General features: G+C 43.8%; 1 protein-coding gene across 4 annotated transcripts; it reads left to right on the forward strand.

Moving 5' to 3' along the window:
* Positions 1 to 236: 236 nt before the first annotated feature.
* Positions 237 to 23,537, forward strand: IRS4 (insulin receptor substrate 4). 4 transcript variants are annotated; one of them, XR_012588951.1, is made up of 6 exons: positions 237 to 3,985; positions 4,579 to 4,898; positions 11,175 to 11,325; positions 12,005 to 13,447; positions 14,480 to 14,551; positions 21,140 to 23,537. XR_012588951.1 is itself a non-coding variant. In XM_074599929.1 (2 exons), the coding sequence occupies exons 1-2, from the start codon at positions 499 to 501 to the stop codon at positions 21,142 to 21,144; spliced, it is 3,492 nt and encodes a 1,163-aa protein (XP_074456030.1). In that variant the 5' UTR covers positions 237 to 498; the 3' UTR covers positions 21,145 to 23,537. The 4 variants fall into 4 exon arrangements, 1 of the variants encoding a protein (XP_074456030.1); XR_012588950.1 differs by lacking the exons at positions 11,175 to 11,325; positions 12,005 to 13,447; positions 14,480 to 14,551; XR_012588952.1 differs by lacking the exons at positions 4,579 to 4,898; positions 12,005 to 13,447; positions 14,480 to 14,551.
* Positions 23,538 to 25,722: the final 2,185 nt, after the last annotated feature.

A 25,722-nucleotide genomic window follows, 5' to 3' on the forward strand; every position in this document is an offset into this window, starting at 1 on the left:
CCGCCGCCGCCTTCCATTGGCTCGCCGCGCTGCCCATCCGCCATAGCCCCTCCTCCCCGGGACGGTACGCCGCGAGGCCCGCCCTCCACCACCTGATTGGCTCCTTGTGGACTGACTGCCGTTTCCTATTGGCTCCTCCCGCCGCCACTCCAGCCGGCTCCCCGCTGCCCCCCTTCGCCCCGCCGGCTCCGCCCCACCACCGGCCGGGGCCCGCCCCCGCCGCCCGCCCGCCCCTCCGCGGGGTCACGTGATGTTTTCGCCGTGGTGCCGCCGAGGCCGCCTGCGTGAGTGCGAGTAGCCGGCGGGAGGGCGCGGGCGGGGGGCGCGCAGGCAGGCACCGCCCGGCACCGCCCGCTCCCCATGCGCGGCCCGCTCCCCCGCTGAGGGCGGATTCCCGCTGTCCGCCCACCCCCTCCCTCCTTCCCCCCCCCCCCCCCCCCCCCCCCCCCATCCCCGTACCCCTTCCCCGGGCGCTCCGGACCCTGCCTGGCCCCTAAGATGGCGAGTGGGATGAATGGCCCGGGCGGCGGCGGCGCGGCGGCCGGGGCCGGCGAGGAGGAGCCGGTGGCCCGCCACACGGGAGGCGGAGCCGCGCCTCAGCAGGAGCCCGGCGTGCCGGCGGGCGAGGGGGAGCCGGCGGCGGGCGAGGGCGGCCGCTGCCCGTCCCCTCAGCCCCACCACCTGCTGCTGCTACTGCGGCGCTCGCCCAGCGCCTCCCTCTGCCCGGCGCCGGAGGCCTCCCCCGCCGCCGGCCGCCCCGCGAGCCGAGGCGGGCAGCCCCCCCCGGCGGGCCGCGGCCTCCCCCCGTTCGCCGCCGGCGAGGACGTGAGGAAGTGCGGCTACCTGCGGAAGCAGAAGCACGGGCACAAGCGGTACTTCGTCCTGCGGGCCGAGAGCCACCTGGCCCCCGCCCGGCTGGAGTACTACGACAGCGAGAAGAAGTTCAAGAGCAGCTTGCGGGCGGCGGGGGCCGGCGGCGGGGCGGCCTCCCTCTGCTGCCCCCCGCCGAAGCGGGTCATCCCCCTCTACCAGTGCTTCACCGTCAGCCGGCGGGCGGACGCCAAGCACAAGCACATCATCGCCTTGTACACCAAGGACGAGTACTTCGCCATGCTGGCGGAGAACGAGGCCGAGCAGGAGGCCTGGTACCAGGCGATCAGTGAGCTCATGAGCCAGAGCAAGAGGGGCTTCCTGGAGCAGGAGGACCACGCTGATCAGCAGGTGGACGAGGATGACGAGCACTATGGGGCCGCCCTCAGGCCCGGCACCGTCTTCAAGGAAGTATGGCAGGTCAACGTTAAACCCAAAGGGCTGGGACAAACAAAAAACCTTACTGGAGTATATAGGTTGTGCCTCTCCAGCAAGGCCATCCACCTTGTCAAGCTCAACTCGGAGGTGCCCTCCGTCCACTTGCAGCTAATGAATATTCGCCGCTGCGGGCACTCGGAGAACTTCTTCTTCATCGAAGTGGGCAGATCTGCCTCCATTGGACCTGGGGAACTCTGGATGCAAGTGGATGACTCGGTGGTTGCCCAGAATATGCATGAGACTTTTCTGGAGACCATGAAAGCTTTAAAGGCCTTTGCAGAGTTCAGGCCCCGGAGCAAGAGCCAGTCTTCTGGTGGCGGTAGCGGTACCAATCCTATCTCCTTCATCACCACTAGGAGGCACTTGGGCAACCTGCCCCCCAGCCAGACGGGCTTGCAGAGGAGATCTAGAACTGAGAGCGTTGCTGGGGGGACTCCTCCTACCACCAAGAGCAGCAACTCCTATCGTTTCAGAACATCCAGCGAAGGAGAAGGAACCATGACTAGACCTTTCAGGTCAGTGACTGGGAGTCTGATCCACCTGAATACTGCGAGGATGAATTTGGGCCGGCAAGAAGGGAGCGGAAGGTATGTGAGAGCCGCTTTCAGCTCATCTTATCACACCAGGTCTGCTTCGCTGCCTGTTTCTCATTTTCCCTCCACTACAAGTCCCATCAGTGTTTCTTCCAGTAGTGGCCATGGCTCTGCTTCGGACATGTTGACCAGGCCATCTAGCTCATCTGTTTGTGGTTCCCCAAGTGATGGGGGATTTATTTCTTCTGATGAATATGGCTCCAGCCCCGGAGACTTCAGGTACTTTCGGGTCAGGAGTAATACACCGGATTCCCTGGGAAACACACCACCTATCAGAGAGGAGAACTGTCTGAGTGAGTACATGTCCATGAGTAAGCAACAGGCAGATGATGGCTCAAGAGATGATTATATGGAGGCTGACAAGTGTCTCAGGAAAAGAACTTACTCTCTAACAAAACCAACTTCTGTAGCAGTGCAGCAGAAGATGACACAAACTACAGCTTTGTTAGATGAAGATTCTGCAGGAAATCAAGGACGATTACTTTACTCTGAAACACCAAAATTGAAAGATAACCATGAATCAGAGTACAGTGATGCTAACCTTGATTCCGTATGTAACCAAAGTAGGAGTAAAGCCAGGGATGATGGCTACATGCCAATGATGCCAGGAGTCGCATCTTCTCTGTCCAGCAACAGCGATTATTTGCCAATGACTCCTAAAAGTGTGTCTGTTCCAAAACAGATTAACAATTCATGGTCACCGTCTCAGGTTGACTCCAGAGGATATATGATGATGTTTCCAAAGGCTAGCTCTTCACCTGTACGAAGTCCTTTAACTGGATTTATTTCTAAAGGGAGTAATGAGAAGATCATAAACAATGAGTATATGGATATGTCACCTGGTAATTCAGCTCCAAAGCACCCCAGTGATTCAAATTATATTCACACTGCTTCTGTTTCCAAAGGTTTCAGTTCGTATTTTTCTTTGCCCCGAAGCTTTAAGGCGTTATCAGGACAAAATGGTGACAACAGTGAATATGTTCCAATGTCTTCACCTGGAAAACTCTTGTATGGTGGACCAGAAAATGTAAAAGGGGTCAACAGTGAGGCTCTGGCTAATGGCATCTCTAAATCGCCGGCGGTGAAAGGTTCAGAGGATGCACTTGGGCAGAACAGGGCTACCAGGCCCACAAAACTCCCCCTAGGTACAAGAGGGAGTAATACTATCCCAAGGATGTATGATCGTACAGTTCCACCTGAGCCAGCGAGTCCCGGTGAATATATAAATATTGATTTCAATGAAAAGGCAAGTAATACACCATATTCCTTATCTGCAGAAGGATCGCCGTCATCTCTAGGCTCAAGTAGCGACCACAGACAGTCCCCGCTTTCTGATTATATGAGTGTTGACTTGGATGTACAGTCACCGAAAGTAGCAAAGGAACTGTCCAACTCTCTAACAGATATTTCAATTTATGCAAGTTCCAGTATTCCTAGAAACCAACCAAATCCTGACTACGCTAGGCTTTCATTTGGTACTGCTTGTGTTAGCACTGCAAGCAACAGGACTGATGACTACACGGAGATGACGTTCAACATGGCAGCAACACCACCGCGGCCGTTTGCTGCCGAATCTGATGACGGTGTAAAGATCGATAGCCCTTCTTCCATAGTTAATAGGCTGTGCATTGTTGATCGATACGCTGGTAGCAGTAGCTTCTCTGTTCCCAGCTCTGAACCTCCTATGGGACCGAAAGTGATTCGAGCTGATCCTCAAGGCAGGAGGAGACACAGTTCTGAAACGTTCTCTTCTGCCGGGACTGTGACCACCTCCTCCTCCTCCTTCTTTACTGATAGTAGCAAAAGACACAGCTCTGCCTCATTTGACAATGTTTGGTTAAAACCAGATGAAAACATTTCTGATGGTCAGGAAAGCAAAATGTCCAGGGATACCTCAACTGGATTTCAGAACGGCTTAAACTACATCGCTCTGAATTTACGCGATGATCCTATAAGCTGTGAGGCGAGTACGACAGCGCCAACTTGCCATCTCCAAAATGGTACTTCAGGTTTGGACAGTGGAGCTTACGTAAGCATAGATTTCAGCAGATCCGATGGTCTGAAGTGTAACGCTGCGAGAAAAGGTTTGTAACTTTAAAAGCACTTTCCTTTCATGCTTGCTTAACTGTAGGATTAGGTCCTCCACCTAATACTAAAATGAAGTCTCTGGAGTAGGGTAAATGTTGTTTGTAATCTTCTGGTACAACCAGTCTTGTTGCAGCGCAGCATCCTAACTGCTGAACAGAGACGAAAGGGGACATGGTCCTTGGCCTAAAGGATTTATGTGACTCTTCTGGGCTGTTATCAAACTGTCATCTGCTTTGTTTTTTTTATAAAAGAATCTTGCTAGTATAAACATTAATCGTATTTTATATTGTGAATTCTTGTCCTGAGGTTATGGTAACTTTTTTTTTTCCCCCTTCACTTTTGTTTTCCTCTTCCCTTCTTATAACTAGATGACTCTTCACTTTTTTTTTTTTTTGGTGACCTTGATATTTTGTAATTTGTCATGGATAGGGAAGGCTGAAAATTGCTAAACTGGGTTCAGACATCCAGATTTGGGCATTAGATTGATTTCTTTCAATAAATGTGGATGAAATGGATGTTTTAGAGACTTTTATGTGCATTTATTTAGTTTAATCTTATGTGAACAGAACTCAAGTTTTTTCCCTTGAAGGTTTGGTGTGTGCTCCTTTGAACTCTGATCTACAAAGTATCCCTGTATCCTGTGGAGGAGCCGTCTCCTGGTGGCTGGGCAGGGTGGTGGGGGGCTCCTCCAGCCCTTGCCCTCCACCTTCACCACCTTCCAGGAGTGGTCCAAGGGCTTAGCAGAGCTGTAACCCTTCGCTGCTGTACAGAGGGATCTGCCTTTTGTGTGGTGGGTAGGGAATGCCTGGAATAGAGGCAGAGCAGGCTCTGAGGGGTGTCTCCCAGGTCTGAAACTTCCGACAGCAGGCTGCTAGCTTTCAAGTCATCCGTGGTGTCACCCAACTTAAGGTAACGTGTTGAGGTGTGCATAAAAAATAAGGGTGTTGGAGGTGGGGAGGAAGAATATGTGAAAGAGGAGGGATGCTCCTATTAGTATGATAAGCTCTTTGCTCTCATGGTGGGAGCAAAAAATAGTACTGAGCTGTTGGTGGTATTATTGCATGTCCAGGCGCTGCATTGCACCGTAACTTTGGAAGTATAATCCTTATTTCGGTATTAGTGACCCACTGAACTCCTTATAGTAATTCACCCACTCGGGTAGCAAACTGTACGTGTTGGAAATGATGTTTTCCTCTCTTTGCAAATGTATGTGTAGTCAATAATTGATGAGTACTAAGAGGAAATATTTAATCGCTGTTGGACATTGATATTTGTCTACTTCTCTGTCAACAGAGAAAGCAGTAAAGGGGCAGGCTACTGCTAGCTTTTATATTTTTAATTGCAATCTTAAACACTGAAATGATAGGGTTTTTTTCTAGTTTTACTTTAAAACTAAGTGTCTAAAGGCAGAAGGTGTATTGCAGGAGCTTAAAATTTTGTAGCCTTCAATAGTGGAAGGTATAAGCCTGACTCAGCTCGCATGCCATTTGAAGTCTGGCAGCACTGCTTGGGGCTGCTCAGAAATGTGTGGTTTGCCTCAGTGGTTTTTTTTCCTCTGCTTTGTTTTGTTGGTTGGAATCAAATTTAGAAGACGTTGAAAGTTGCCAGTCCAAGAAGCGCTTACTTCCAAAGTTAGTCTTTCAGCACTTCAAAGATTTGTCTGCTAAGTCAAAGGCATACTGATTGCCGGAACTGATTTGTAGTTTGGGGGGTTTTTCCTTCTTTTTTTTTTTGTTTAGGTTTTTTCTTTCTCTTTTTTTTTTTTTTAAAAAAAAAGCACCCCCAAAGACAGCAGAATTCCTATTTGATCTTATTCCCCTCATATGACTACAATCAGTGTTATAAAGTAAAATTTCTTACAAAATGGAGGGAAAAAGCCCAACAGATTATTTCCTTTCAGCTGTACTGTAAATATTACGATTAAAAATATTTTTCAAGAGCTAGTGTGTCTAGAAATAGTGCTTATGTGAAACATTTTGCTTACTGCTGCTACAGCAAAATATCTACAGCCCTGTGCTTTGGGCTTTCCCCCTCTCTATTACAAGCTGCAGAGGGGCAGGAGACTTAACAGCTGCTGATTTTGCTGTGAATTGATGTTTTCTGGAAATGAAACATGCATTAAAATGAAGTGAAAGAAACTCTGTGCTAAAACCATAGACATTGGCAGGAAATTAGGTATGAGAATAGTAAGAGCTTAGGTTGGTGTTTTTTTTTTTCTAGTCCTAAAAAACCCCGCAGAATTATAAAACACTGCTCCAAAACAAGGCCTAACAGTTTTCTATAAACACAGCATAAAATATTTCTGGTATATAGTAGGAGGGCAGGTGGGGTGTTGACATTGTTCACTTGTAGGTGGCTCGTGGAGGGGTGAACAGATTTCGGAATAGTCCAGGCTAAAAGTAGCTTGCCAGGCTTGAATACAGTGGTGTAAATTGGGGGAGTATATCCGTTTCTTAGGAATGACTTTAAATTCTTGTTTGTAAAGATACCAGTTCTCCTTCACGCACTAAATCGTGTCTCTGAGCTATAGCAAGCATAATTTTAGAAGTCTGTATTTAAACAGCTTATCAGTTTCTACTGCCATAAAGCTTTTATTTTAGTATTTAAAAAGTTTTTCTGTAGTTCAGAAAATCCCTTTCACATTCTATTGTGAATAGTGAAAATAAAGCTTCACTCTTAGACCTGAGGAGGTGTAGTGTGCCTATGTGTAATTGAGATTTTTATTACTTCTGGAGACTTTTAGCAGAACTGAGCGCTGTCTTTTCTTTCCCTCTACGTCCCACTCTTTCGGTCTCTTTGCCTGAAAAATGCTCTGTGGTTAAATCCATTCTTAAGAAAAATGTTTAGCAGATGTGTTTACCCTTTCTTTACTGCCTAGAGCGGAGCTATCCCGTATTTATTAAATACTATCAGGTAGAGAACTTTTATCTCTTCTTCCTCAATTGTAGTTTTACTGGAAGGAAAACACTTCTCAACCTCGGGTTGTTTGCTTTTCTGTTTTGTTTTTGTTTGCTTAAGTGGAATACAGTGTTCTGTGAGTCAGCTGTGCTCTCTTAACTGCTGAGGGTGGGAGAGTGACTTCCAATGCATCACTGCCCCCTCATTGTAATTCCCAAACTACTTCTGGTTCAGGTTCACTGATGTGAATCCAACTTCTTTTTTTTTTCCTCTCTCCTCCATTCATGACATAGATGGAGGAGGGGGAGGGCACTGACTTGAAATGGTAAATAAGCCTGACCTGTTATTAAACTTTTATTTTAGGTTTAAGCAAAATTGAGCTCAGGTTTTATGTTGATAATGATGATGATATGAAGAATATAAGGTTCTGACTTCCAATGCTCGAAGTTTAAAGAGGTCATTAGCAAAACAGTTTCATCACAAAATTGTTACACAATATTGAAGCAAGCGGTTTGCAGTTTTGATTACATGAATCTGAGTCATGAAATTTTGTGCTAGGAGTACAGAACACTAAAGCTACTTCAAACAGGGCTTAGCTAATGTATACCTTGTTATTGGACCTGGTAGAAACTGAGGAGGATAATGAGAATGGGGCGTTAATAAACTGCATAATGGGTCCTGTATAATGCGAGTTTCTTCAGACTTAATTAGAAATATTAAACCTGCAAAGATACCCCAAAACCAAAACAGACTGTTCAGAGTAAATGTAATGTTCAGTTTAATACCAGCCCACCTATTTTACACCCACTCTTTAATCTTACGGCTACCTGACATTCTAACACTATGGTAAGATATTATTTCAGAAGTTCTCTAAAGTGCAGGATTATAATTTAAATGTTCCTCACCTTTTTAATCTCCCCTGCGCTAGCCCAGGTGAGAGTGTTGTGGACATTTCGGGGAGCTGAGAGGAAGGAAAACAAGTACAGCTGTAAAGCAAAACCTGTGTTCCAAGTTGTCCAGATCCTTTATGGAAACTTGCATATTTCAAATGCAAAATCTTGAAGAATGTAACAAACAATATACACTCTGAGAAACTCAGAAGCTGGAAGTTTTAGCTGTTACTAATATAGTAAATTACAATGTACGGGATCCCAGGCAAATAACTGCCCCTTTTGGTTTCAGACTAGTGGTTTTTAAATGTTTGCTTGAGACTGAGGCTGTGTTGTATTGGCAGAAGACTGAAGGCATGGGCCCATGTGAAAATAGCTCGCAGAACCCTAGTGAAGCACAGCCGAACACTGCTGCTTGTCCTACATCTTTGAAGTAATGCCGGGATAATAATTCTTAAAAAAAAAATACAGCAAACAAACCCAAACCATTTTAATCGTGCTGTAACAGATGCCACTTTAACAGTCTTGAGTGACTTACAGCTATGCTTAAAAATACCCAGGGTAACTTTCTCAAGTAGTATATGAGCTGCTGAAGGCAGAACAGATTTTTGCCGTGCAGCGTGGGAGTGAGCTAATTATGACATATTTGACCAAGAATCAGTTGGGTTTTACTTGTGCTTGGGTGAGAAACTGAGACAAGAATGTTCCCCTGCCATTGAGAGAGAACGCTTACTTTAGTCAGTGTTGAAATACTTTAGGAAATCAGCTTTCCAGACCCTAAATCCATAGTTGCAGCTATGGTCGTATGTGTCTCTCTTGGAAGTCTGAAACTTTCTGCCTGTAGGTGAAAGCACCGCTGCAGGGGGCTCTGGGTGTAATCTGGTACCGGTTCAAACTGCCTTTTTCTTTTTCTTTTATTATTTTTGTAAGTCTTTTGGTGAAATCTTAAATGTGCTATTTTAACTTTCCCTCTAAAACTTCACAATTTCCCGTCCTGCCTTCATGTCCGTCCCTTGTGGCTTTGGGTGGCAGGTGGGAGTAGCAGAAGGTGTGGGTGCTCGCCCAGTCCTTCCAGTGTCTGTGTTCCAGCCCAGGAGTACTAGGGTGGTTTGTCACTTCCTATTTCTTAGGAGCTTTTTGTATGTCTGGTGGCATGTTAGCAGTAGGTAGAGTGTGTTTGGTTTTTTTTCTTTTTTCTCTGCATACACTCATTTTTTTTATGAAAGGACCTTTAAGTTTTCTTCATATTCATCACTGGGGGGAGGGTCTATACCTTGAGGTTTTGGATGGTTCTAAAAAGAGCTTACAGTACTGTGTTGTACCTTGGTGCCTGTTTGTGTGCTCTGTTTGTGGATCTGTGGCGCTCCCAAAAACATGCTGAATGGTGTCCAGTATGTTGATTGCCCTAACAAGTTTGTTTTTCTGATCCGAAGCGGGAAACAAACTCTACAATTTTATTTTAAGAACTGTTGTGATCAAATGTGGCATTCTTCAACTCAAAGGAAAATGGAGTGATAAAACTAAAAGGCAGGTGAGAGAGAGAGAGTCAAGCTTTCTGGAGCCTGGGGATGTATTATTACTGCTGTTTTGTCCTAAAAATGCAGCATTATCTTATGACTCATCCTTAAATGGTATGTAATGACTTGGCTGGAGAGCTGTCCTATGGCTCACCCTTTCTTGTGACTTTTTTTCGCGTTTAGCTTTTGCATATTAACAACAATCCAATGATCGAGTTGCAGTGTTGTCTTGCAGGTTAAAGCAATGGCTATTCGAGTTTTAATCGAGCCCTGCGTCTCCGGAAAGGTCACTCAGCTTAGGGACGGTTACGATTTAGTTGAGAACCTATAGGGATTTGTGACATACTTGAGGGCAGTGGGGAGACAAAGGTAAGTGAGCCTGACTCATCAAAAGCATTTTGGAGGTGTTGCTGAGTATCTTATCTAAAGGATCTTGAGCATGTAAGTGTTTGGATTTGTGGAGATTTTGCTTCAGGTGTAGCATTACCCCAAGAGCAGCAGTGTACTACAGTGTTAGCAAGAATTTTCTGCCCTGGTTAAGTAATGAGCTGTATCTTCAGGGGCAAAGGTTGCGTATTTCAAAACATTATTTTTCTGTTAATTTATCTGTATGGCCGGATGCTGACAATTCAGACTGCTTCTGTGTGTGCTGTGTGCCAGTGATTAGTGAGTTAAGTGTAAGGTCTAATCTTTTTTAATCTTCTGAGAAGAAAGGGTTTTTGAAAGAGACGGCTTATGCTGAAATTAATACAGTTGAGGTTTGGCTATAATTCCAAGGTGATGATATAATTTAATGTGACTCAAGAAAATTGAAAACTTTTAAATTGCTACTAGAAGATGAATAGTGCTTGTGTTTGCTGTATAGCATATGTATATTATGAACATATATAAATATCAAATTGAATTATTATTTAGGGCATAAAATAGGTAAGAATAGTGTTTCCTTTTTGCTGGGGCATGAAAGGCTCATAAATATGCTACCTGCATGGAGAAAGGTTTCCCTTTTAGTATTACAGGATTTTGTGGAATGACTGAGGATACCAAAATGTTTGTTGTTTTTTTTTCTTTTTCTGAAAATGATGGGAAATAATACCAAAAGGTGTGCAAGAAACCTGGTAAAATTTGCTTCTAAATTTGAGGCACTAATGAATGATACCCTCCTTCCACAGGGAATAGTGCGATTCTGTTCCCATACTCATGCCAAGCCAGCTTGCTTTATTGTTTATGGCTCTTGCTGAAGAGCTGCATTTGCAGTATAACTTTTTTTGGTGCTGGATAGCCTGAGCCTGAGTCAGTTTTTGGAGAGTTCTTAGTGACAGTGAAGCAGATGCATCATTAGGTAACAGAACCTGTTGCATACTAGACCAAGAAAAACTATAAATGTGAGCCATGCGATATCTTATTTGTATGAAAACTCTGTTTAAGCTATTGACAGGCATTAGTGTTTCTGTAGTTATTGTGTCATTTAGACCTTCCCTGGTCTAAGTCACCAGAGCCTGTTTGTGGCTGGGTTGGCCAAGGACATTGTTCAGCACAAGGTGGATGCACGTAAAACTTCCATCAGTACAGATGAAGGAACGCGCTCTAAGTTCTGCAAGTCTAAAAGAATAAAGTTTCTTAAGTCTAAACCAATATGGCTTAAGGGGCCAAAAAGATGCTGTTTGCTGTATGGAATTTTTTTGTATTAGTCTGCTAGAAAAAATTGTAAGCTGTTTGGGTTTTCAGTAGTAACATCCACTGTTCAAACTTACAGAATATTTGCTTTTTGTTCCATGAGACACTTTGGGAGGTATTTGCCATCTATGTTTAATTCTGTGGTGTTTTTGGGGGGTGGGTGGGTCTTCTGTTTGTTTCTAGAACAAGGTGTTTTTAAGTTGCAGGTTATGGTGAACAGGAAATCAGTTAGAAATGAGTTGGAAAAAATGAACAGATTTGATCTTGAGGTCATTTGGACAACATTGCAACAGTGAGGCTGGTAACAAGAACTTGTCGCTCCAGACGCCATCTCTACTCGTTGCAGAACCTGAACAGGTAGGCAGGACGGAGGTGCCCTCTACCCTGCTGCAAATGTAAATGTGTTGGTCCCCATCTGAAGGAGCTTACAATTTAAAAGATGAAACTAAAGAGATGGATGAAACTTAATGTGCTGGGGTGGAGAGTCTGATAAAGATCAAGGCTGCTGCCATTGGCAGAGTGAAGATAAGAGTCGGCCTCGCAGAGAGATAAAAGGCTCCTGAGCGCGGTTGCAGGAGAGGAAGCTGGTAGAGGCACTTGGAAGGGAGCGATGGAAGGTAGTGAGCTATAAATACAGTGGTTGTAATGGTTTAAATGACTTGAAAAGAATGAGGTAAATGTCAGAACACTGGCCAGGATATTAATCTTGGTAAGAGGAATGTGGGCCAACATGTATCTCCAAGTTAGGAGCATGTCCCAGTGTTTACTTCTCCCTTTTAGATGTGGAATGTGATGATTTATTTTTTTTTCCTTTTTTCTTTCTGTAGGTTTTCCTGCAGTCTTGTGGCTGATAGGTTTGGTGCAAGCAGAGGTGCAGGAATGCATACGGGAGCCTAGCATCACCCTGTGCAGCATCCCATGGCAGCTAATGTCCCATGGACCTGCATCCTCTGTTCTTTATGAGACTTGGCTCCAGAAGCAGCGAGGGTGATGGTGCTGCCTTGGCGTTACTACTGGTTCCTTCTTGTTTTTGCAGGGGCTTTTTAGGTGGCATCTCTGGGACCCAGGCGATGTTCTAGCGTTGGGGAGGAGGCAGCAGCATGGCTTGGGAGATACATTCACCTCTAGGGTTTGTAACCAGCGTGTTGAGCATTTGGAGTCCAGCTCTGAACAGAGAGGTCTAATGGCACCCACTCACAGCTGTGGCGGTGCTTTGGCTGCTTGAGAGCAGGCTGTGGAAGCTGGAGTGCAAAAGGATAGCTTTGACGGGAGAAGGTGATTTTATTTCTGTGTCGGTGGATCAGGTTGAACAGACACCAGTGGTTGTGGGTGAGTCTGGAAGTGGTGGCAGCAGCCAGGCTTGATTTGCTGTTGACAGTGTAAGTGATTGAAATATTAATGCTGATGTGTTCCACAAGGTAAACACTTAAACAAGAGTTGCACACTGTTGATTAAAACTTGTCTGTGTGTAGACACAGTTCAGCTCTGTCCTTCGTGAGCTCCTGAGCTGCTCTGGGAAGCTGAAGGCCCTATCCTTGGCTCTTGTGCATGTGCTGTGATTTGAGAAGACCTCACTTCACGCACGCAGTGCAATCTGAACCCGCGTAAGCCAGGGGCCTGGGTATCCTCATGTTAATGCAGACTCAATAATGTGATAATTCGAAAATGTTAAAAATTGATGTGTGCCGCTGCTGTGTGTGGTAGCAGATAGTGGCTGATAGCGAAGATTTTATTTATTTTTTTGTGCAGGCACGCGTAGGCATGTAGTGACTTTTTGCCTTTGACAGTTGCTTATGGCAGCAGAGGTGAAAGAAAAAGGCAGTGCTGGATGTGTTCAAATGTGGATGGCTAAAGTGGTTGGGAAGAGCAAAGGGATGAATTGGAACAGGTGAAACTTTCTGTAGAAAGGAAATATCAGGGAAGGTGACTTGAAGGGTGGGGAGCGGTTTCATTAGTCATGAGTGACACCGTCCTTTCTCTTAGTTGTTTATAATAGTTTTTCTCATTCAAACGGGAGACCTGTGCCTGCAAGCAGACACCGCCCAGCAGAGGAAGAGCAGGGCAGGCGTGTATAAAACTTCCCCACAAACATTCACCCAGACTCTGATTTTTTTTTTTTTTTTTTTTCCCCAGCTTGGGGGATTTCCTGAGCCTGATGCAGTTTGTCTGTTTTATAATCCTTTATGGATCTCTAATCCAAGTACTTTTCCAGTCTCTCTTGATGCTGTGTAAACTCCCTGTATCCCCAGCAGCCTGCGGTCAGTCAGCACCCGCTGCGTGCAGGCCTCTCTCTATTTTGGACCCTACTCCATACCAGCTTTGTCTGGCAGCCCCTCGTTTGTCTATTGGAAGAGATAACGAACCCTATCTTTTCTCTCCACGCCACTTTGAATTGTGTAGATGCTGTATCCTCTCCTGCCATACGCTTAGCCAGTGTGCTGTCAGTGGCTTCCTGTGCTGCACACAGCAGGGACCTGAGGTATAATATTTATTTTTTAATTTCCTGATACATCCTAATACTTCTCTGCAGGCTGAAGCGTCCCTGTTACCTGGCTGTTCCTCACTGTGAAGCTGTTTCATACCTTTCATGAGTTTTTCTGCACTACTTGGAAACTCTTCCAGTTATTCCAAGTCTTTTTTGGATGAGGGCACCAGAGCTGTGCGGGCTGTTTGGCCCCGCTGTTTGACACAGCTCTTTCCTTTCTTATTCACTTCCCAACAGTCCCTTAAGCTCCAGTTTGGGGCACAAGCACGGGCAGGAAATATATTCCTCCCTACCGGCACTTCAGGGCTCCTGACCTTTGTCACGAGAGCAGAGTGAACTGTGGCAGGTGGTATTGTCAGAAGCCACACAAACAAGACTATTTGATTTATTTTTTTTGGCTAAAATTTACCTAAGTTTTCTGCAGTTTAGGAGGTCAGTCGTTGTATCTTACACACTTGCCGTAAGAGTGTTTTTCAAAGCAGAACTTTTTTTCATTCTTCTGCAACATGAAAATCTGAAATTTTGAACTTGTGTGTTTTTAAGTGAATTTTTAGTATTGTCTCACTGTATTGCAATAGAAATTTAGTTTAAAAAACAAAACAACAACAAACAAAAAAAAACCCCAAAAACCCCCAAAAAACCAAACAACCAAAAAAACGGAACTGAAAAAAACCCCAACAGCTCCTTGTCAAGCTGTCCGGTGCAGTTTGAGTTGGTGCGAGGGCCCTGCCAAAACTGTGCGCAGGTTTCCTAGTTCTAGGAATAGTATCAGTAAAAGAGATGAAATTAGGGAGTGTGCACGAGGCCTTCCTAGAAACAACACTACTGTTTGTTAAAACAGAAAAAGAAGCCCTTGTTGCAAGAGATAAGGCATTTTGGCAAAGTGAATAAAAATGATCTTAAAGCATGGGAGAGGTCTTTTAGCTCATGAAATTGCTAAGCACTAAGAATAATGGAACCACACTTTGAATTAACAACTGCGGATAAAGATTATTTGTAAGAGTAACTTTGTCTCCTAAATTTTAGAAATACAGCTTGAGGAGGAATACAGTTTACTGGGGTGTGTCGTTACCAGTCGCTGTGTTTATCCAATGAAAAGTGAGTCATGTAACAGGTTTTTTTAAAACAAGTTTTGCTTTTTTTGCTTGTGGAAAGTCAGTAAAATTATAGGTACGAAATACATTCGTTAGCTCAATTTGAGCATTGTTAGTTTGTTGTAGAATGAAGAATGTGTGTGGAATATGTGTTTAATGATAAATGTGTGTTTAAGACACTTCCCAAACAAGGATGCCTGTCTGTGTCAGGGCCATGGTTGTGTTCCCCAGGTGCAGTGTCTGTGTATGCAATGACCACAGCAAACATCACCGTTTTTCTGATTTGTATTTGTAAACTTGGTGTCTGGGTGTGCAAATTAAGAAGGAATTCTACTTTTCTCAAATAACACCGCATGCCTCTAGCAAGGTCTAAAGCTGTGCCATTAAAAGAACTTGAAGAAATAGGACGATGATGTAGGATAGTAACTATGTATCTGGTGAGACTTGGGGGGAAATCTCACTAATTTGTGAAGAATGTGTTTGGGCAAGTTACCTCCCTCCCCACCCGCCCCGACCTGCGTGCCATGTGAAAGGCTTGAAATGTAATACGCGGCAGTCCTCCTGCCCCGTCCCACTGGCGCGAGCAAAATGCTTTTGGACACACACGTTGTGTCCCGAGGTTGTGCTGGGATCTGGCGCTTTCCTGAACAACAGGAATATTGTGTGGCCATGCGCGCAAGAAACACTAGGGCTGTTCTGCCGCTTCTGATCTGCCTAAGTCGGATTAATTCCGATTTCCCCCTAACCTGAAGTTCAGGAAATGGAGAACTTCAGTAGCGTTCTCCAGAAAGCATTTAACTCTCTTAGTCTTTGACGTGGATATTTTAATCATTTAATTATCTTAAATTAATATCTTCTGTAAGCAAAGCTTTTATCCTTTTAGGAATCAGTTGCAGAATTATGTCAGTAAAAGCCTTTCCTGTAAAAACAGATATTATTTAGGATGGATTTCTTTGAGAGAATTAGAATATGTCTGCAATGTTCTTAAAACCTCTTGGTTTGTTTCAAAGTGGCCTGACTTGCATGACCTTAAAAATTCAGATGCAGGAAATGAAGTGTAAATTGGATATATTCTCCTCTGATACATTTTCAAATGGAACACGCTGGGTTTGCAATCTAATGAATTAAGACTAATCTAATCCTTTGCCCCTAAGTTTTATAAAACTATAAATTACTTTCGCATACAAAACTTGCAGAACGCTTTCTCAGTGTGTTCCTTAATTTCAAAGAAAACATTTTTGAGCAATGGCATACTGCCATCCTATTTTAAATATTTGCCCTCTTAGTTTCTCTTCTGCCCTTGTGATCCTTTTTGTCTGATTATTCCTCAGAAAGATTTGAACAGCTGTGCCTAGTTTTATAATCCAATCCTATCTTAAAACAATGAATTTAAATAGAATTGTGTAATGAAGAGAACGTTGTTTCAATTTTCTAAACTTTGCTTATATATTTTGAGAGGTGATCTGTGAAAATGTTTGGATGCTTTCTGGACGCATTTTCCATATTAAATGTTCACAGGAAGTTGAATTTGTGTTCTCAGCATTCTGAAGCAGTAGAGCTCAATTTTGAGTAAAGGCTGAAGCTCTTCATGGAGCTGAAGTTGGAATAAACAGAAAAGCCCAGTGTAGGGTGCTATGAAAACTACTTAGAACAGTGTATTTCTAGGCTGCTTCGAAAGTGCAGAGGTTTTCTGAGTTCGGGTCTTAGCTGCTTGTTTTGTTGTAACCATCGGTTATCAGATATTTTTTTTTTTTTGGGAGACTGAGCAGATTTTCTTGGAAGAGCTCATCGCAGTCCAGGAACAGCAGCGTGTTTACACTGCAAGTGAAAGCTGTCTTCAAACTTGTCATGTCTGATCTGGCCACTGAGTTTCATTTGGTGGCATTTATGTTTTGAGAACTCCAAGGGACCGATGGGCTGCTTTGTGAGCATTGTTCCTCTCTTCCCAGCTCATTCACCTCTCATAATTTGTTTTCCTTTTGGAAGAGTTGTTTCATCCATTTCTCTGACAGCTTCCTTTACTGTTCCATCAGTGTTGAGTCAAATACATTTATGCGGTATCTCTAATGAAATGCTAATCTTTTTATTGTTGATCAGAAATTCTCGTATTTTTACTATTAATGTAGAAAATTGTTGGCTGATGAATCTTGAATTATGAAGACCAAAATAAGATCATCCAGCTTCACAGAAACTGTTGTTTTCATTGAGCACCTCACGTCCTCCCTTAGTTTACCTTCACCTACTGGCTAGTCAAAAGGTGGAAGAAGGTCAGATGTGGGAGAGAAGGGCCACCAAGGGGCTTAATGCATGACTGCTCTTGCAACCTCGCTAAATAAACCCAGGTCACTTCCTAAGGATTCCCATCCCTGGAGGTGTTCAAGGCCAGGCTGGATGGGGCTTTGAGCAACCTGGTCTAGTGGGAGGTGTCCCTGCCCAGGGCAGGGGGGTGGAACTGGGTCATCTATAAGGTGCCTTCCAACTCTAACCATTCATGGTTCCTATGGCAAGGAACAGCAGAGGTGGAAATCCACAAATTAGCTCCGGGTATCAGCAGCACAACAGACATTGGCCTTGTTCTCACTTACACTAAACCCATTTTACACCGCTTTGGCTAATAACTGTTCCTGTGGAGTGCGTGCATGTGCAGTGCTTTCACACAGCTGGTGCAGGTCCCTGTGTATGAACAAAACTCGTGCTCTGTTGGCACCGAGGCTCCTGCTCGCTCCCTGTGGGCAGCTGTAGCACCAGAATGTGAGAGACAGTGCGGTGGGTGGTTCAGCACAGATCTTCTGGGAAGATGTGGTGGGGGAAACCACGTCAGCTGGAGCTCCTACAGCTTCACAGTTGGGAAATCAGTATCGGGGCTGGTGAGTGCAGAAACGGTCCCTGGCTCCGCTGGAGAACCCCCTCACCCCTGGATGCAGGCTCTGCTGGTTGTTACATGGGATTTCTTTGCTGCCTGGAGGCTGGTGGTGGGAGAGCTGTGGGCCTTTCTGGCTCTGGTCCTGCTGTAGCGAGGAATGGACTCCTCAGTGTCGCCCTCATGAATGGTGGTGACTGCAGCTGCTTTGTGGGAGGGATCTTGCAAGACCTCACTCTCCTCTTAGACTTCAGAGGGAATTTTTTTTTCATGTGATCAAGTTTGATGAGTTTCTTTTTGCTTTTTCTATCTGATACTGATAATGCATTCACATATGTGTATATGTATATATCAGTTTATATCTGTATATGTAGACTGCTTGATGCTTTTATCCCCCAAAAGAGCTGATGACTCAGGGCATCAGCCAGCTGTACTGCTCCAACTGCAATATTGAATTTTTCAGCTTTTAAGAAGGGGATTAGAGAAATGGTGACAACCAATAACTCCATGTCTGAGACTCAAAGCTTCATGAGACTCTTATCAGCTTGTAGGTACGTGTACAGGTGTTTACATGAAACTCCCTTATGTTTATTTACAATTCCCACAATTCTGTTTTAGCTTAAAAATGAAAGGGAAAGATGCTGAAGCATGGTTTGTAATCGTGGGGAGAGGACAGGGACAAATTAATGAGATCCTGTTTGACGAGCAGTTTCGGGAAGAGGGGATGCTGCATGGGGGTCCCAAGCTTGCCTTTGCGCCGGTGTAAAACTCTGTATTTGAGCCAGGACATCCAGAGAACATAGAAGCTGTAGTGAAGCTTAGTTGAGGATGCTTTCTCCTGGTTTCTTGTAAATTAATCTGTTAGTCTGGGCTCTGATTGGAGTTACCTGGTGAGCTTTAGACTTAGTTATCGTGCTACCTTTGAATTATACCAGGTTTCTTCAAAGAATCAAAGTTACAAGTTAAGCAGGTTTTGGGTTTTTTTGGCTCTTAAGCTCTTCCCCTTCCCCTCAAAGTATCTTAAATGTAATTTGGCGTAAGTTTATGAAAGTTTTCAAAAAGTTCAAATACCAAGTTGTGCCATGTGGGATTGTCTGATTCAAACAACTGGGCCTTTGCTCTTCAGAATGTTTTGGGGATGTGCTTGGGGAGATTAGAATAACTTGTCAAACAGCTTTCAGGTGTGCCTTGTGTGTTAGGTGTGGAGGAAAAATGTCCTGACAAAAGCAGAGACAGTTTTTGAAGTTCCTTTTATGTAAGCTTACAGGTCCACAGCAAGGAAAGGGTGGGGGGATGCTGGTAAATGTTAATTTTTACTGAATATAAGTTTAATATAGAAGCTTTAACTGTTTTAATGTTTGACTTGCCTGCATTGTTGAGGTGTGATTCATTGCAAGCTGTGGTGCATATTTTCATCCTTTGGTACGACAATAAAATAATATTTTTCTAAAGAGGAAAACTATTTCAAAAATAATAGCTTCGCTTGGCTTTTGTGAAAACAAAGCCATCACTAACCACATCACGCTCTGTGTGTAACAAGCAATAGCTTTTTGTAGTGATCTTATGATGTCTGTGAAATAATACCAATGGAGATTCTTGAGTTGCTGGGTGTGTTTTGGCTGCCTCTTCCTTGAATTGTGAAAAACCAAGTTACTGTATTTTTGAAATCACTCCGTATTTGAAAAATGAGACTCAGCCACCCAGACCTTGGTGTGGGTTGTGTAGGGATGAAAGGGAGTTTCCCTTGAAGCCGAAGGACCCTTCTGTGCTTCTGCGCTGCTTCCAGCCCTGCTGTGGGCTTTGCTGCTCTGTCTCCGGAGCCGTGGGCAGCCTTTGCGGAGAGCTGGGCTGGCCCCGGGCGGTGGCAGGGGCAGGGCTGCTTGGTGCAGCTGGGCTCAGCTTGGGGCTTGCTTTTCTTCCTTTCTTTTTTTTTTTGAAGGGAGAGTGTTTTTATCCGGATGGAAATCCGAACTTCTCTAACTCAGGGTGGAGCTTGTGTGCACATACTGTATGATTGGGTATGTAAGTAAACATACAGGTTTGCATTATTATGCATAATGCGCAGCTTCTTCAGATTGTCACATTTTCTTCAGCATGTTCCCATGGTAGGGGCAGTGAAGCACTGTGCTTTCTTTAGCAATGAAATTTATCTGACTTCCTTGTGAACCTCTGTGGGCAAGCTCCAGACCCCCTTCTTTTGTTGAGTGGGCCACGCTGCCATCAGCGTGGTTTGTAATGAAGTATTCCCCATACTGCAGCTCTTCTCAATGGTGGTGAGACAGCTTGTACTGTGTGGCTTCAAGGGGAAAAAGTAGACTACGCTTCTGTATTTGATGCTTTCTGAAGACTAAATCTCTTACGCTGGTGGTTGTTTCTCCATGAGAGCAACCTGCTGTTCCCTTCTTCCCTGTCGTGCCAGGAAGTGGATCCTGCAGACACATACCTCAAACCTTGAAGAGAAGGTGACCAAAGGCTGTCTTTGGTGACAGCCTTTGTGACTGGCAGTGCCCTCAGTCTTGGCTGAGGGGACAAAAGTGGTGGAACAGGAGTCTGGCAGGACTGGGAGACAGTGTAACCCATGATTTGGCTGATAGTGTTCTGCCAGCCTGAAAATCAGTGTTCTGGCTGGCTCTGTTGGGAGCGGAAGGGGTTTTGTAGTGAGGTAAAAAGCGGATTTTTATACACTCCTCCATTTGTGTTCCCACCGCTGCAGGAAGTGTTTGCATCCCCTTCATCAGTTTGCTCTGTGTCAGGAACCTTTTGAGGCACTCTCACCTTGGCGTGTCCATGGTTAGTTGCAGAGCTGGTCTTCTGCTTTGAGATTGCCCTCTCTCCTATTTCCATTTCTGCCTTGTCACCCAACTGTATCTTCCTGCAATACAAGGTTTTGGGGTTTTTTTCCCCTCATTTTACCGAGCACTTTGTATTTTGTCTTTCCCAGTCAGTTTGAAGCCCCTGGTTTTTGCTGGCAGCAGTATAGATGGCTCTGCGGTAGCTTTGTGCTTTTGTACCGTGTGTGGCCTTTTAGTGAGACTTCCTTGAAAAAGGGAAAACTATACTCTGAGTTGTTTCTTATCATAACTAAATTAAGCATTTTCCTGAAAAGTTGAGGATGGGACACGCAGCTGTCCTGACTTTCCGCTCTTGTTTGAAGCTGGAGTTGTGGGGAGTATTTGTATTGCAGCTCTGCACCTGCTATGGATGGGAGAATGTTCACCTGTGTGAGCAGAGCTGCTCTCCATCCATCCATCCATCCATCCATCCATCCATCCATCCATCCATCCATCCATCCATCGCTGCACGCTTAGGAACAGGCTCTGCTCTGTGCATTGCTTGCCGCACGGAGAGGATCGAGATCTTGTTAAATGAAATATTGATAGGGAAATGGGTGCTGGGTGGTTGTTGGCTTTGATCCTCCCCAGGGCGCGTGGGCTGGCAGCATGGTGCTGGCTCCTGCCTGGCGAACGCGTGGCAGCTCTGTGGTGGCAGCGGCTCCTCGGTGCCTGCTGCAGACCTGCAGATCTTCCCCATGGCTCGGGTTTTCTTGAGGGGTATCGCCTGGTGGTGCCCCCTCCTGCTGAGAAGGACCCAAGTTCTGCATTCAGTAGCTGTCACTTCTGCACTGGATAAGCTCCATGTATTCTCCTCACTAGAAAACATTTTTTTCCAATATAACTTGCATTTAAAATGTCACTGACTTTTTTTTTTTTAATCTTTCCCCCTCCTTTCTAGACTGAGTGCATTGCCATGGAAACCATTGTTGGAAGAGAAGACTTTTCTGCTGGTAACTCCAGAAACTGTGTGGTGCTTTTGGAAGCAAAGCTCAGCTCCAGCCGGCTACTTTCATTTCCACCAGCACGGACATGGACACACATCCTTTTAATTAATTTTTTTCATAGACATCAGCTCTCTACAGTCGAATTAATTTGAATTGAGATTTTTTTCATAGCTGTGCTTTGGTGATGGAATTTGGTCTTTCATGTCCTATCTATTTGGGAGGCAGTGTGAATGCTAATAGAAGATCCCTGTGTGCCCCTTTCTTCCTCCTGTCTCTCCCATTAATTTTTTTTTTTTTTAATTTATATTCTGAGAAGTCAAAGCTGGTTTCTGATTGTCTGTTTAACATGGGGTTTGCTTTTCTGGTACATTAACAAGTGGTTAGCTTAAAACATGTATTTTTTAGAAATATTTTGGCAGTTCAGGATTGTTTCAGGTGGCAGGAAGGAGGGAGGGAGAGGAGCATGTTGGCTTGAGGGGTGGATCCCACAGAACTGAACTGCTGGGAGAAGGACAGATCTCTTCTGCCTTTTTTTTTTTTTTAAGGTTTTGCTTTTATGGTACAAGAGGTATTTCTTGATCATAGGCTAGAATATTTTAAATCAAATGTCTGTCAGAGCTTAAACTGAATTTTTTTTCCGCTCAGAATTTTGGTATGTACAAAGTAGGATTAATGGGCTGGTTGTCTTGTAGGTTGTTTTTGTTCTTACCCTCAAGATCCTTGTTTATAAATACAAATTGTGTAAAATGAGGTTTTTGTTCATGCATTCAAATGGAGAACTGCAGAGTCGTATCCAGCGTTTGTGACTTCTGCATTATATCTGTCAGCTGTAGCTTTTTAAAGGGAAACCACCCTAATTGATCTTACTTTCAACCAAAGCCCCATTTTTAATTTGGGACTATTTTTGTTCTTTCTTCCTGGCATAATGGGGAAAAAAGTAAAATGTTGGCTCATAAATTGTCTTTATCCCACTTACAGAAATGCGAACAATGACTATTTGACATTTTTTTAAATAAGCCCTGATTTTTCTACAACTTAAGTGCTTCACTCTTGTACTGAATTATTTTTTTTTGGTTGAAATGAATTTAGATTTTTAACACCGCTATGAACTTAAAGAGCATGACACTAGTCGTTGGTACATGCAATGTCTAACAGAAGGCACTGACGATTAATAAAGGGTTTAGAAGTGGTACACAAATCCTCATGCTGTACTGCACCACACAGCTGGTAATCCTCTACTTTGTATATTGTACAACTCATTTGTCAGGCTGCCTCGCCTCTAACGTACAACCTTTCAATTGCTCGTACAGTTTGTATAACAAATTAGACACTGTCAACTTGGATTGTTCGGTGATGTGTACCCAAATCTATTTTTGAGTAGTATTAAAATGTACATGTCACTAAAATACAAAGACTTATTTTTTGGGAAACATGGTACCAATCAGTTTACGCAGTGTCTGGTGACAGGAAAAACTGTTGCTACAGGGTTTAAAAGCACAGATCTGTTTTTGATTCTGGAAGAGAATTTTAAGTTGGTACAGTTACTTGTTGCTGCTAAACATACACTAATTAAAAATACGACCACTCTTACAGACCATGATACTGTCTTGCCATACAGCTTTTGTTTGGTCTCGTAAATTAATAATGCAATATGTAGACAGCTTTTTATAAAGCTTTACATTTTTTCTAAGAAATCAAAATTTGGATGACGATAGTTCTAAACATTTAATGTGAAAGGAAAAGGTTGTTTTAAAGAAATTTGTTACATACTTATTTCATATTAGATCCCTGAGGCTGCCATTGTACAATATACAGCACTGATTTAATAAATGCTGAATAAATAAGTAAATGGGTAACCTCAAGTATAGTGGTACAAATACTAATAGGTACGGCATAATAAATATGCAATCTTTTTGAATCTTTTAGTTTACAGCAACTAATTTATTCAGTATTGTGCTGGAAGAACATTTTCAGATGATGTAAAACATATCACTATATATACTACCTTCCAGCTACCCGTTTATGCTGCTGTATAGTACAAAAATACCAATGATAGAACAATGTTTGTCCTGTAAATTTAATTTGATATTGGACAGTTATTGTCTGTACAAACTAAAACATATATGGTTGAAACTGTTCATTATATTTGCTATTTCTGCTTCACAGATCTGTTTTAAAGTTGAGCTGATTGATCTGGCTTTGTCTTCCATTGTAAATATTGTTATGTTGTTTTCTTTGTAAAACACATCGCGTTTGCGGTTTTGGGAGACTGGCTTGAAGCTCTGTATAGTGTTTATATTTATCTGACTTGGCTTTCCATAGAGCTACTTGCAGTAAATACGTGTTCATGTAGCTCCGTGTCTGGGTTTTATTTTTAAACAAGCTTTTGGGTTTTTTCTGTCAGAAGTGCATTTCCTCCTGCGGCGGCTGCTTTCTTCTTAAAGTGGCTTTGTCACCCCGTGTCCCTGAAGATTTGGAGAAGCTTTTAGCATGTTTCAGGGGAGTGATTCCCGGCCTCTAGTTTTCTCTGCCACTTAGTGTAAAAGGTAACATACAGCAAAACACCCAGAAGTCTTTCTTTGTCATAGATTCATAGTGCTGGTAAACAACTGAGTTTCTGAATGAAAAAGAAAAATAAAATCAATGCCTGATACTTTCTGCTTTAAATGCAGAATACTCTGGCTATTTTTTGTTTATAACTTTGTCCGTGACTGGGTATGGAAGTTTCAGGATCAAAAAGTGCTACTCCTGGAAGGAATGCTTAGCAGTATAGTATCAAACAGGTTCCTGTCTTTAGAGCTCAGGGAAGAAGGGAACAAGTATGGCTTGTACTGTAAGTAAGTTTGCAGGAATACTTTGGTTTTGTATTAAATAGGTCTCAGTATGTAAAACCAAAAACCCATATAGATATTTCATTATTTCAGGTCATGCACCCACTTGTAAAACAACTGAACTTAAGTCGGAAAAATATCAACAAAATATAGTACCTTTGCAAACTCCTTGCTGACATGAAGGATACGTCAAAAATTCTGTTAGAAAGAGGTTTTATCCATAGATGTGAGTGCACATGATCTCCATAAACACGGGTGATTACTGTGAAATGTCTTAGACTTTCCAAAAATACCTGATTTAATTCTTACCCTGTTACTCAGTGCATTAAAACAAGTCCCTGTAAAAGTCAAGTTTGCTCTAAGAACAGGATTTTCCTCAAATAAACCAGCGCCCTTACCCAGGGCCTCATTTTACAGCACGTCGCCTGTGTTGGGAAGAAAACAGTGCTGCTCATACATGGCAGAAACAGCCCTACCAGCAGTAAACAAACAGGGAAAATTATCCAAACACTGTGAAGACTGTTGCAACAGTCTCACAATAACTGCTTTAAGAGACCTTTGACTGGATGTCTCATTGGGTTTGAAATGGCCTAATTGCTTGAGGGGGTTTTCTTGGGGGGGTGGGGTGGAGGGCATAGTTTTGCACTGATTTTTCAACCCCCTTTGGGTGAATCATTGACAGACCGCTCTTGCTTCTGAAGTATGGTGAAAGCCCTCAATTAAAACCAGAAGGCAAATTAGAGTTCCTATCTCAATTTGAAGACAGTCACTAGAATATGTATTAAAAGTCTTTGTTTTGAAATACATTGACCAATTCTCATGGACCTTGCATCTCAATGAGCAGTATGCTACTGGAAATAATCAACTAACTGGGAAGGAGAGGTTCACAGCAGGGAAGAAGCACCTTTTCAGAGTTTACCAGGTAACAATACAACTTGTATTGCATGTTTTTCACCCCCTGCATCGTCTTTTGGTGATAGCAATAGCGTTTCCTCAATATAAGTAAGTTTCTCCCCCCATTTTTCCATGAAGGGTTGTAAAGCAACACGTCTCGGGGGAGAGCAGGAGCACTGACCTTGCTGTATGTATCTGGGAGGTAAGAACTTCTTCCCCCCACCCCCTTTTTGTTAAAGAAACACACCAAGCTCTGTTTCTTTGGTTTTCTTCTGAGTTATTGGGTTAACTTACTTAAAACTTTTTAAAGAGGCGTTACGGTTATAGGAGCCTGACAGCCAGGAAATGTAGCTCAGTGGGCATTGAAGGTGCTTTTTGGCACAGGAGCCTCAGCCGCCGCTCCGTGCCCCACCCGTGAGCTCTAGTGAGTACTGTGACTTCGGACAGTGTTTACCTGCTTTACCAACCAGTTCCTCTTCAGCTGAGGCTGTTTCTGGGGAGCGGTCACCTGTCTGCTACAAATGGGCGTTAATAATCTTTCTTTCAAAAGCTAATGGTTCTAAATACTTACCCTACATTTTAACTGTACTGCTCCCCTGAGCTAAGCTGCTCCCACTTCGGGTCTCTTGCACAATTTCCAGCTTGTGTTTCTAGTGGAAGCAGCCACAGCAGCAGAAGTGTTCCGTGTCCAGCAACAGTGCTGGACTGGCTCAAGCATAACTTTTCTGGAAGGACCTGTTAAAAACATGTAATGCTTCTCACAGCAGGATAGCCCTAAATCATAGAATCATAGAATCGCTGAGGTTGGAAGG

The sequence above is a fragment of the Larus michahellis genome, chromosome 9 (genome assembly GCF_964199755.1).
Source record: "Larus michahellis chromosome 9, bLarMic1.1, whole genome shotgun sequence".
Lineage (NCBI taxonomy): Eukaryota > Metazoa > Chordata > Aves > Charadriiformes > Laridae > Larus > Larus michahellis.